The 13,529-nt window shown below is 42.3% G+C and overlaps 2 protein-coding genes across 8 annotated transcripts in view; one reads left to right on the top strand and one right to left on the bottom strand.

Annotated features, from left to right (window-relative positions):
* The window catches only part of LOC138845860 (uncharacterized), a 214,817-nt gene that overhangs the window by 172,714 nt on the left and 28,574 nt on the right, over window positions 1-13,529 (bottom strand). The window lies entirely within an intron of this gene.
* The window catches only part of SPMIP4 (sperm microtubule inner protein 4), a 30,709-nt gene that overhangs the window by 4,590 nt on the left and 12,590 nt on the right, over window positions 1-13,529 (top strand). For 4 of the 5 annotated variants that reach the window (XM_089315426.1, XM_089315428.1, XM_008261548.5 and 1 more), the window contains exons 3-5: window positions 5,221-5,397; window positions 8,235-8,306; window positions 10,970-10,999. In XM_089315426.1, the coding sequence (XP_089171552.1) occupies window positions 5,221-5,397; window positions 8,235-8,306; window positions 10,970-10,999 (279 nt within the window). Of the gene's footprint in view, window positions 1-5,220; window positions 5,398-8,234; window positions 8,311-10,969; window positions 11,000-13,529 lie in introns of all 5 variants that reach the window. The other variant, XM_089315427.1, reaches the window with a different exon arrangement.

Below are 13,529 nucleotides of genomic sequence, written 5' to 3'. Positions count from 1 at the left end.
GGAAGTGCCTGGAGAACTGGATGTCACTGAGGTCCTCACTGTTTCTGGATCCACTTCTGTGCCCTTTTATTCTTGAACAGTTTTCTTTTAGTGTTAGTCCTCTGCCAACTAAGAAATGAGGGTTATATTTGTTCCGAACTTTACTGGCCAAATTCAGCCCCATGAATGGGGGATTAGATACTCAAAATTCTGTGTAGTGATTACAAAATAAGACATTGGTTTACCCACAGGGAATGTATGTTTCTCAGAAACAAGTAAACCCTTAACTGCCTGTGGCCACAAATTGCAGCACTGATAATTTGATTACTAACCTCCTTGTTAGGGAGATATCCTTTATTTAAGCTCTAAAACTACTGTATCATAAAACTTCTGCATTTATTTTAATTGGTTCCTTTATCATGCCAGGAGCATTGAAGCAGATGGGTGGGGTGAGAGGACACAAGATCCTAAAATAAGAGAGAAACACGATGTATTGATGTGCTGCCTTTTATCTTAAATGATTTCTCACCACTTCTCAGCCTTAGATGGGTGCCAGCCCAAATGATTGATGAACATTTTCTCCTGGCTCATCTTCTGGGACAATGTAATATATGGGGTCAGATGTGGAAAAATTGACTCATTTATGATTTAAATGTAACTTTTACAAATTTAAATATTAAAGCTTAGGTCGTCATTAATCAAATGTGTTTAAATATTTTTCACTTGTCATGTCCCCCAAACCATGCTTGTTGATCATAGTGAGGGAGCTGGTGGGGGCTTGGAGGCCCGAGAGATGGGGCAGCACCCCTTCTGCAGCACCCCAAATCAGTAGTGCAGGGCCAGCAAATGTTCTCTGAAAGAGCTGGACAGTAGACACCAGAGGCTGTCCAGTCTGTTACCACTACTCAGCTCCACGCGATGGTGCACAAGCTGCCACAGACTAGAGAGATGGCTCAGACATGAACAGCTGTGGCTGCGTTCCCAGAAAATGTTATTTACAAAAACAGGTGGTGGGGCCGGCCCCGCGGCTCACTAGGCTAATCCTCCGCCTAGCGGCGCCGGCACACCGGGTTCTAGTCCCGGTCGGGGCGCCGGATTCTGTCCCGGTTGCCCCTCTTCCAGGCCAGCCCTCTGCTGTGGCCAGGGAGTGCAGTGGAGGATGGCCCAGGTGCTTGGGCCCTGCACCCCATGGGAGACCAGGAAAAAGCACCTGGCTCCTGGCTCCTGCCATCGGATCAGCGCGGTGCGCCGGCCGCAGCGCGCCGGCCGCGGCGGCCATTGGAGGGTGAACCAACGGCAAAGGAAGACCTTTCTCTCTGTCTCTCTCTCTCACTGTCCACTCTGCCTGTCAAAAAAAAAAAAAAAAAAAAAAAAAAAAAAAAAAAAAAAAAAAAAAAAACCAGGTGGTGGACCGGGCGCCGCGGCTCACTTGGCTAATCCTCCGCCTGCAGCGCCGGCACCCCGGATTCTGTCCCAATTGCTCCTCTTCCAGTCCAGCTCTCTGCTGTGGCCCGGGAAGGCAGTGGAGGATGGCCCAAGTTCTTGGGCCCTGCACCCGCATGGGAGACCAGGAGAAACACCTGGCTCCTGGCTTCGGATCAACGCAGTGCGCCAGCCGCAGTGGCCATTTAGGGGTGAACCAATGGAAAAGGAAAACCTTTCTCTCTGTCTGTCTCTCTAACTCTGCCTGTCAAAAAAATAAATAAATAAATAAACAGGTGGTAGGTTGGATCTGACCCACGGTCCACAGTTTGCCAGCCCTCCATCTAGTGACTTCACAAGATAATCCATTCCATTTATAAGACAGTCCTTAGTGTTCTTTCTTCATTCTATTCAGTAGTTATTGCAAGCGGATTAGCTTAAGCCAGGCTTGGTACTAGTACAAAGAAACCAGTGATTCCACAATTCCGCCTCCTCCTCCATGTTCCCAGCTGGCTCCCCTTGCTCGCCCTGTGTGGTCCCAAGGGCTGATAAGGCCCCACAGAATGCTGTCCTTGTTTGCCTCTCATGCTTCATGCCTCGCCAGGGCTCATCTCTACTGTGCCCCACTCCCTGACTCTGCACCAGCTCTACTGAGATGGTACAACATTCAACTCTGCTTATGCAGCCCTTAAGATCCGGTAAGATCCACTCCTATCTTTGCTCCATGCCTTATTTAATTGCCCCGATTTTATCTATGTTCTCAGGATGGGGACAGCTGTGGCACTTTAAAGTTCCTACATGTCATCCTCTGTCCCCCAGTATCCCCTCTGTCACACTTAGACTGATGCCTGCTCATCCTTTAGAACTTATCTTGTGATTCCCCCAAGAACCCTTCCTCCTACAGGGATTCCTGTCTTGTCAGCAAGGTGCTCCTTGGGTATATTAACATTCCAGGACCCCTTAAGCCAAGGTCAAACATGGGAGATCATAGAGTACTGGTTTCTCTCTGACTCACCTGCAATGTGAAAGGGTAAGCTCTTCAAGTCCTAGATGTTCTCCTTTGGATTCTTATCTGGCTGGTTTCTGTAGCCTCACCCTTCTAACGAAAACATAAATTTGCCAAACTGGCACCACCCTGAGGGCAAAAGTGGCTTCTGTGATTGTTTCCCTCACTGGCTCCCTATTCTCCCTCTTATGTAGCCTTCATATCCCTCTATGTCTTATCAACAACTTGTTATTTTTAAGAATTTTTTTCTCCCAGCATTTTTAGTTGTTTTCGGTGAGAAGTTTGGTCCAAATAACCTAGCCTGCCATTACTAGAAAATGGAAATTCTTAAATCCTACCTAGGAGACTGTTCTTTCGCTATATATGTTAAGTGTGTGTGTGTGTGTGTGTGTGTGTGCACGTGCACGTGTGTGTGTTATCTCTCTCTCCTTAGGCTGAGGATTTCACTCCTGCATCATGGGCAGCAGTACAGGAAAGAGATCCAGCTCTTTGGCCTTGTTCATTCACTCGTGCGTATATTTACTCAATGGATACTCACTGAGCTCTTTCTGGGGTACAGCATTTTTACAACAGTGAACAAGACAGAGCCCCTGCCTCTCCTGCCTTTGTGAAGAAGGAGCAGAGATAATCATCTCAGCTACCAGTTACAAGATCAGACTAAGCCTGTCTCTAGACCACTCAATGGTACTACTGTAAGGGATGGGATATTATCTCATTACTGTAGAAGGCAACTGTTGAATAGGACGGAGCATTTAAAACCTTAGCATGCATGAGTCACCTACAGTGACCTTGTTAAAAACAGTTGACTGGGCTCTATCCCCACAGACTCTGATCAGTAGGTTCTGGGATCGAGTCTGAGAATGTGCATTTCTAAAGAGCTCTCAGGAAATGCTTATGCTCCTAGTATGGAGACCACATTTTTTTTAAAGATTTATTTATTTATTTATTTATTTGAAAGAGTTACAGAGAGGCAGAGGCAGAGAGAGAGAGCAAGAGGTCTTCCATCTATTGGTTCACTCCCCAGATGAACCATCTTCCACTGCTTTCCCAGGCCATAGCAGAGAGCCTGGATCAGAAGTGGAGCAGCCGGGACTAGAACCGGCGCCCATATGAGATGCTGGCACTGCAGGCAGCAGCTTTACCTGCTACACCACAGCACTGGGGACCACATTTAAGAATTGTTATTATGTTCCATATAGAACTTAGGAACAAGAACCCTTTAGCATACTTTCCATCTTTGAAAATCAAAAGATAAGATACTCTGTAGCCAAGAATATTTAATGAAGAAGTCTTTTCAACAGTTGATGGTAGAAAAACTGGACAGCCACATGCAAAAGAATAAAGCAGTAACATATTAAAAAGTTATTTCATCATAAATCAAAGAAGGTCTAAATGTGAAGACTTGGTCCCGTGTTGTAACATAGTGGGTAAAGACATCACTTGCGATGCTGGCATACATATGACTGCTGCACTTCCAATCCAGCTCCCTGCTAATGGCCTAGGGAAAGCAACAGAAGATGGCCCAAGTGTTTGGGCCCCTGCCACCCTTGTGGGAGACCTGGAATAAAGCTCCTGGCTCCTGGCTTTTGGCTTTGGCCTGGCCTAACTCTGGCTATCAAGGCCCTTTGCGAAGTGAACAAGTAGATGGAAGATCTCTAACTCTCCCTCTCTCTCTTTAATTCTGATTTTCAAATAAATAAATAAGTCTTTTAAAAAAATGTTAAGAGCTAAAAGTATAGAACTCTTTGAAGAAAACATAAGGGTACATCTTCATAGTGCTGGACTTAACAACATGTTTTTAGATATGACACCAAAAGCACAAGCAGCAAAAGGAAAAATAGATAAAAGGGACTTCATCAAGATTAAAAACTTTCATGCTATAAAAGACACTTACTTAATAAGGACAAAGAAAATGCCCAGAACAGGAGAAAATGTTTACATATATCTGAAAAGAGACTTGTAACCAGGATCTATAGAGGACCCTTGTAACCCAAGAGTAAAATAAATAACCCAATTAAAAACTGTAAAGGATTGGAGTGGGTGTTTGATGGTACAATATCAGAGTGCCTGGGTTCAATTTCTAGCTTCCTACCAGTGCAGACCCTGGGAGGCAATGGTGATGGCTGGGTTCTTGCTATCCATGTGGGAGACCTGGATGAGTTCCCGGCTCCAGATCCCAGCCCTAACTGTCATGAGCATTTGAGGAGTGAACTGCTGATAGGCTCTGCATCGCTCAATCTGTCTCCTTGCCTCTCAAATAATTAATTTTTTAAAGGTAATGAAGTACTGGTACATGCTACAAAATGGATGAAATCATGCTGAGAGAAAGAAGTCCATGCCAAAGGATCACATATGATTCCTTTTATACAAAATGTCCTGAATATGCACATCTATAGAGACAGAAAGTAGATTAGTGATTGCTTAGGGCTAGGGTAGGTGATGATGGTATCAGAGTACAGGGTTCCTTTTCAGATGATGAAAATGTTCTCATACTGACTATGGTGATAGATACACATATCTGAATAAACTAAAAGCCACTAACCTTTAAATGGATGAATTAAATAACACGAGAGTTATTTTTTAAGAAGTAACCTGTTTTTAAGAAGTAAACTGTTTAAAAAAAAAGGGGGGGGGAGAAAATTCATAGAAACTTAACTTCTTTCCTTCAGCAGTTCCCTGAAGCCTAAAAAACTATCATAGTCCACCCAACACAGAGGAATCTGTGTCCCTAAAATGTAATCTACAAGTACTTAGGAAGTGATAGGAATGTTAGTTGTTGCTGAAGCAATTTCACAACTCTCTTCTTTTCCCAGGTATCAGGAATTAAGGGATTCACTGCAACAATGCCGGCTGCCATGGGGCGCAGAAAGGGAGTATGGGGGGATAATGCCCATCTCGCTCCCCGAGGATCACAGACCAAAATGTGAACCTCCTCGTGTCATGGGCAAAGGACATCAACACTATGGTTTTGGTGGACAGACCTGGCCAAGGTAACCACAGTGTCTTTATTACTCACTTTATTTCTCTTGTGAGCCTTTTATTCAATTAAATCTGCCTCCAAACTTACTTCTTTTGATATTTATTAAAAAACACAGAAAAACTAATTATATAATTTCTAACTGCGAAGTCAGTAAAAAGCCTGTGTTTATGAACTTTTATCAGAAATTTTGATTGATTCCCTCACTTATCCAAAACTAAATGGGAATATCTGGAGGAGGCAACTGGGGGGTCTTGTGAGAGAGCTGTTAAAGATGTTTTTGCTTAAGGAAACAATTGGCCTTTGTATCAGCCAACCTTTTTTCACCACAACAAAATATCTAAGACAAGCTACTTATGAAGCAGAGATTTATTTTAGCCCAGCTTTTGAAGGTTCATCGTCCAGGACAGGGCAGGCCCCAGTGGTTGGGCATTGCTGAACAGCAGTGGTACAGCACATGCAGAGGAAGCAGGGAGAGGGACGGGTCCCAACCCTGCTTTTACAACCAACCCCCTGCCCCCTGGGGAGAACTGCCTTCCAAGGGATGCCTCCAGGGCCCCAGGACCTCTTGCTAGACCCACCTCCTAAACACCACGTTTGGATTAAGATTTCTCCCTCTTCATGCCATTACTTAAGACTTTGGGGATTGAACGTCTGTGTGAATTTGGGAGCCACAGCCTGTTGCGATGTTCTGGTTGTAGCACTGATGGTTTGTAATGTGTTCATCAGCCTTAAAGCCATTTCAGTCTGCTGAGCATTGTTTTTAAGTTTTAAAATATTTCAATCATGATTTGTAAATCTTGCAACTGTATTCAAAATATAGGTTGAAACTGAAGAAAAGCAAAAAAAAAAAAAAAAAAAGTTAAACACCATACTAAAATTAGGAAATTCAGTCAGCAGAATCCATCAAACCTTGGCATGGAACCTACCTCTCCACTTGGTTCTCTAACAAATTAGTATTATATTGAATTAAGTTTGGCCTACAGCTCTCTCCTCGCATATTTTAAGTTCGGCCTAAGGTTTCTCCATACACTGCTAATCAAAATCTAACTTGATGCGTAACCAGCCTGTAACCTACTCTTATTACAAGTAGCTGTGCCTCAGCCAGTCACAAGGAGCCAGCTGTTCTGATCCTATTCTAAGACAGAAGGGAGCTATACCCTCATTTGTAGCTGTCTCTACATCACTTCTGTCTTTGCTTGTCACTTCTCCCTGGCTCTAAGTAAACCTGCCTGTGTGGGTGGGTGGAGCACTCTGAACCCTCTGTGGTCCACACTGCTGCCTGATGCTGGAATCAGCCAATCAAATCCTACAAAAATAGGATGTTGTGGGGGAATTTTGTAATTTTGTCTTTTAACAGTTTTGTCATTCAGTGTGGACCCTAGTGGAGGAGCTATGTATGGTTGCCTATAATTTTATTTAACAAAATTTGTTAATTAGTTTGTTGTTGTTAGCAGATCAAAGAAATGCATTAGGAATGAGAAGCCACAGCTAAAGAGACATGAGCAGGGACGTGTGTGGCTGATGGCTGCAGCAGGCAGTAAAAAGCCAACAAGTGAGAAAGCCAGTAGGAAAGATTCAGGCATTAACACACATTATACAGAGTGAAGACCTCAACTTCATTCATTCATTGAACATGTTTTAAGGCCCTGCTCTCAAGCAACTTAACTGTTTAAATTGGCAACTGTTTAAAGTGGTTACACTGTGCCAAATTTTTTCTACAAATTCCTTCTTTTTCTACAAACTCTTTGAAGTACACTCATATGCGTCCATTGAAAATATGTGGTATTATTCTATTTATGTGTGGAATATATAACAGTAGGCACCCTGGGGTCTTTTCCTCTCTAGAATCAAGAGTTGCCCCCGTATCAGTAAGTACAGATCTATGTCCTGCTTTTCCATTGCTAACAGTGGTGCACAGTATGGATGCATCATGGATTTAGTGGCCCCTCATGTGCTATCTTCCTCTGTCTGACATTTATACTCTGATCACCCTTGTCCAGGTTGTCCAGGTTGTCCAGGGCTCCTGGAGCTCATGTGCAAGTGCCCTAGGGCAAATCCCAAGAGGAAGTTCTCAGCCATAATATGACTATTTTTAATTTTAGTAGTAGCTACAACCCAAATTATTATATTCTCATGCCATTGTCTTTAATTATCACTTGACACTCTCAACCATCTGTATTATACTATCAAACTCTAATTTTTCTCCATTTAATAGGTATAAAGGGCATCTAAGAATGGGTTTGTTTGTTTACCGGTTAGATTGAGCACTTTGTCTTAAAGTCTGTTTTATGTGCGCATTTCCTTTCTGCTGTTATTCTGTGCCCAATTGTATTGTTTATATACCTATAGATTCTCACTGGCTCTTTATGTTGTGGATATCAATCTTTGTTGTGTTATTGTTGCAAATATTTGTCTTCAAATTGTTGTTTCAAGCTCTTAATGGTAGCTTACAATTTTCAAAATTTTATTTCATCAAATTCCCATTTTGCTTTCAAGTTTTAAAAGAGAAATCTTATTTGATACCTTCCCTACCACCAAAGGAAAAAGCATATTCCAGTATGTTTTATTTTAATGTTCATGTAGGTTTTTTCTCCCAGTTCTTTAGATTTTTCACTATCTTTCTGAATAGTGTGAAATAGAGATGGATTATTTTCCAAATGAGCAGTGAATGTTCCTGTACAGTTTATTGAAATAATATATCCCTTTCTGCTGATTGAAAATGTTACATTTGCATACACAGAATTTCTATGTAATATAAGTGGTTGCATTAATATATTTGTCTTTACTATCTTTCCCATACTTTGTTAATTTAAAAGATGTTCAAATTGATCTTTTCTTTCTTTCCAGGAAGCTTCCTATGGAGCACTTCTGTCATCTGAGACCGAACAGAAGAAGCGACATCTCTGGAAATGACTCTCTGCAAGTCTGCATTATTTTTTTTCCTTATGTGAGATCAAGTAACATTTTTATGTGGAAATGAGTATGTGAGAAATTTAAAAGTCCCACAGTGTGGACTTGTAGAGAAGCAGGTTCAGGTTCATCCTTTTTTAGAAAGAATAGTAATCATGAATCTTGGAAACCAAGACAAAACCAAAGATAAAAGCAAGTAAACTGAAAAACAATGGTTGGAAATATTTAAAGTCAAGAAAAATAGGGGATAATGAATCGCAGTGTTCAAAGGGATTGATACAGGTGATCTTGGTCCATGTCCGTGTCTTTAACCCACTTAATCTAAAAAGAACATGTCACATTTCTTAAAACATTCATAGATGAGCCGGCGCCGTGGCTCAATAGGCTAATCCTCCACCTTGCGGCGCCGGCACACCGGGTTCTAGTCCCGGTTGGGGCGCAGGATTCTGTCCCGGTTGCCCCTCTTCCAGGCCAGCTCTCTGCTATGGCCAGGGAGTGCAGTGGAGGATGGCCCAGGTGCTTGGGCCCTGCACCCCATGGGAGACCAGGAAAAGCACCTGGATCCTGGCTCCTGCCATCGGATCAGCGCGGTGCGCCGGCCGCAGCGCGCCGGCCGCAGCGGCCATTGGAGGGTGAACCAACGGCAAAGGAAGACCTTTCTCTCTCTGTCTCTCTCTCTCACTGTCCACTCTGCCTGTCAAAAAAAAAAAAAAAAAAAAAAAAAAACAACATTCATAGAAAATGTCACCGTAGCCCTCAACAAATTTTCTATCAGAATTTTGAAGAGAGAAGATTTCTGTAATCATCCATAAATAACTTAATAAAATCATCCCCTATGTCTCTTTTGGATAAAGAATACTTATTAATTTACTCTTTGCTTAAGGGGTATTCTTTTCCAGAATACTAAATTGTGTGATACTCATTGAAATAGTTTATCATGCATAATATAAAAGCATACATTTTTATTTTCATATAACAATAAAACACTGACAGCACTGAAGTAACAATAAAAATATCCCTTCTTTGATTAGAAATTGTTTTGGGTAAAACATTAATATAAATTTCAGCCACTAGAGGGAGCCAAAAAGACAAACTTGTGGCTGGCTGGGCTTTACCCCTTTGGGATTAGTGAAGTTTGCAAAGTATTTGTGCAGCTTAGCAGTAAAATCAATGGACTAGTTTGGCTCAAGGACTAGTGTGTCTGAGCATTTGTTACTTTCATTTTATTCTTTCAAATTTTGTATTTCATTAAAGGTGTCCTTTTGTTTTTAAATAAAAACTTTAGATGTTTATACTTTTTTTCATTTTGAATCAACTCAAACATATCAAAATCGAGAACAATTTTTATTCTGACAGATGTTTTATAGATTTAGTAACCAAGCTGAAACTCTAGGATCCTTGGATCCATGTAGTCATCACCCTGCATCTCCCCAGTTCAACAATTAGCCGGAAGATAGGGTATGCTCTCTTAGTGCCAAGCCCACAAACATAGAGTACAGATAAAGAAGGCTATAAAATTTTATAGTTCATATGAATTGTATATTGATAATACATAGTGTGTAATACAATTATATGGCTCACATACCTATCTACTGAATATCCCCAGAATGGAAGAACATCTGAAAATATTAAACAGTATATTTAATTTCAGTTTGATTGCATTCTGTTTACTTTTAATGCCTGAAATCTTTTGAATGTTACTTGCACAGGCTTGAACTAATTATTGAAATCAAATATAAGTGGATGTCTGTCTGTCTCTCAAATAGACTTTGGCCGAGTACTGCACTATTATTTCTTGGCATTTAAGGTTCAGAGTAAACAATAAACACATGACTTTGGAATGAACCGATTCAGGAAAGTGATTGCCTCCAGGGACTTGATCACTTTTATTCTGCCCTCTCTGTTGACTGGGAAACACAGAAGAGATCAACAGTCCTGAGCAGGACAGAGCACACACGTGGTACTTATGCATCCTCTCATCTGAGTCACTCAGGTCATTTTAGGTCATTTGATTGCAGCACATGTATGGTCAGGCTTCATCAGGGCACTGTGGCTACTGCCTGATTATGGGTGAAGGTCGTGAGAACCAGAGACCTCTTATTAGAAATAGCAAGCCCCCACCCCCATACCTTCACTGCAAATGAGATGCAGAATGGTGGTGAGCAGGACTACAGTTAGAATAAACAGAATGGAAAAATCACCAATGACATGAACAGGCCACATCTCTCTGTCTTGTCAATATTCAGGGTTCCAGAAAGTTCAACAAGAACATTATTTCTCATTTTTATTTATTTGAGAGACAGAGAGGGAAAGTGCTCCCATCTGCTGGTTTACATCCTAAATGTCTACAATGGCCAGGACTGGGCTGGGGTGAAAGCCTAGAGCCAAGAACTCAGCCCAGGTCTCCCATTTGGGTAGCAAGAACCCCATTACTTGAGCCATCACCACTGTCTGCATTAGCAGAAGCCAAAGCCAGCACTCAAATCCAGGTCCTCCTTTGTAGGACTCCAGTGTCTTAACCACTAGGCTAAACACCTGCCCCAAAATATTATTGTTATGACATGGTAGTTTGAAATGGAATACATCTTTACTCTTAAGCAAGTTTCTAATAGGATAACCAGCTTTAAAAACTCTAAATATAAATTAGGATTTGTTTCCTGTTTTTATTCTAGGATGCCCAAACCACCTAGTTCAATAGTAAGGTAAGTATACAACTTATACTTTACTTTCCTGTTAAAATCAAGAAATAATCCATTGGCATTCCATATGTCTTAGACAAGTGTGAAGATGAATGGGACTTCGTGGAAGCTATGAACAATTTGGGGAGAGATTGCTGCCAATTTTATTTTATTTATTTATTTATTTGAAAGGCAGAGTTAGAGAAAGAGAGATGTCTCCCATCCTCTGGTTCACTCCCCAATGGCTGAGAGAGAAAGAGATGTCTTCCACCCTCTGGTTCACTCTCCAATGGCTGCAACAGCCAGAGCTGGGCTGATCCAAAACCAGGTGCCAAGAGAGTCTTCCGGGTATCCCGCATGGGTGTAGGGGCCCATGCACTTGGGCCATTTTCCACTGCTTTCCCAGGCACATTAGCAGGGAGCTAGATGGGCAATGAAGCAGCCAGGACCAGAACCAGTGCCTATATGGGACTCAGTGCTGCAGGTGGTGGTTTTATCTGCTACACCACAGCACAGGCCCTGCCAATTTGATATTGATTTCTCTCCAGTCATATCCTCTGTTAATTGTTTTAAAATAAACTTTTCTGGTGTAGCATAAGATTACTGGGAAGACAAGTACAGAGTTCTCATGTACCCCACACCAGCGTTCTCCTTTATTAGCATTATACATGTAATTTGCATATTTTCCACAATTAGTGAACATGGAAGCATTACTATTAACTAATGTCCATCCTCTATTCAGATGTCCTCGGTTCTTCCCTAACATCCTTTCTCTGTTCTGGATTCCATCCGGGACACCAGATTACATGAGTTGTCATTGTCTCCTTAGGTTTCTCTTGGCTCTGACCGTTTGTCAGTCTCTCCTTGGTCAGGTATTTCATAGGATGCTCCCCCCCCCAGCTGGGTTTTGGTGGATTTTTTCCTTATGGCTGCACTGGGGTCATGTTTTCAGGGAGAAAGGCCACAGAGGTAAAGTGGCATTTTCCTCACATGTCACGGCCACCTGCTGTTGACACGACTGTTCTCTACTGATGTTCACCTTGATCACCTGGAGGAAGGTGTTTATCAGCTCCTTTCCCCCTCCTTTCCATGGTGAATTTTTAGAAGAAAGTCACGGTTGCAACCCACACATAAGGCATCTGGAACTCTGGCCCCTTTCCCAGGAATAGCACCTCCCTGAGTTACTGGCCGCTCTTCTGCACAGGCACTTTACACCGTTGTTCACGGACTCAGTCACTGGTTCTATCAGTGTGGACTTGTGGATGTTTACTTGGTGCTGTGTGCTTTGGTGGTAATCCAGAACCGCTTTAAAGGAGCTCTTTCAGGTCATCCCTTACTTTTCCCCTTCGTGGCGGCGGCGGGGAGGGGGGGGTGTCATAGGGTTTTTTCTTTCAGCATTTCCTTGCTTTTTTGGCTCATGCTTTATGTCTCCTGCCCCACCTTTAGAATTGGCCGTACTCCAGGAAACCCTGGCCTTTTATTGGAGACTGCTAATAGAAACCAAGGTCTGCGCACAAGGTGCTCTTGGTACCACTAGCGTCCCATGATTATTATTATTTTTTTTTTTTTTGAAAGATAGAGCTCCCATCCACCAGCCCACTCCCCAAATGCTCACAGTGGTTGGGGCTGGGCCAGACCAAAGCTGGGAGCTGGAAGTTCAATGCATGTCTCCCACATGGGTGGCAGGGACCCAGTAACTGGAGTCATCACCTACTACATCCCAGGATGCACACCAGCAAAAAGCTGGAATCCAGAACAGAGCTGGGATGCAGACACAGCCTAACCACCAGGCCAAATGTAGCCCCCTCCTACCCGTATCAATCTTAACTGAAAATATTACACTGAGACTTTAAAACTGTGTTTTAGTTAAAGCGAAAACCTACTTGAAAGCTAATAAAATTAAAGTTCAAGGGGTTTTTAATTTTTTTTTACTTAGTTTAAAAAATTTTGTGAAGAACCCCCCTTATTTTTTTTTTTTTGACTTCTCAGATTTTCCTTATAGGCATAATTAAAAGTGAAGTCTTTTGTTGTGTGTCCCAGATTCCCCTTTGCTTATGGTGTGGGAGGCTAGACTCAGACCAGAGCGTCGGCAGGGTGTGTTCCTTCTGGGGGCTGGGAGAGAAGCCGTTCCCAACCTGTCCTGAGTGCTGCTGGTTTGCTGGCAGTCTTCAGTGTTCCTTAGCTTGTGTGAGAGACCTCAAAAAGTTCATTGAAAAATGGAGTTAAAAGGTTAAGTTTATTTTGTTGCCAAAAAAAAAAGTGAGAAATCCAAACACAGTTATATTTTCCATGAATGTTTGAAGCATTTTCACCACACAAATGCATTACTATCCTGAGGATTATCTTCATCTTCACATATTGTTCTTGGTATGTGTTCATCTGTTTCCAGATTTCCCTCTTTTAAAACATATTTATTTGTATGTATTTGATGTGCTAAAAGAACCTCCAACTGCCAGTTCACTCCCCAAATGCATGCAACAGCTGAGACTGGGCCTGGCTACAGCCAGAAGCCTGGAACCCCATCTGGGTCTCCTACCTGGGTGGCAAGAACCCA

The sequence above is a fragment of the Oryctolagus cuniculus genome, chromosome 16 (genome assembly GCF_051225735.1).
Source record: "Oryctolagus cuniculus isolate XC-2025 breed Fujian yellow rabbit chromosome 16, ASM5122573v1, whole genome shotgun sequence".
Lineage (NCBI taxonomy): Eukaryota > Metazoa > Chordata > Mammalia > Lagomorpha > Leporidae > Oryctolagus > Oryctolagus cuniculus.
This window is presented reverse-complemented; position numbering and strand designations above follow the sequence as displayed.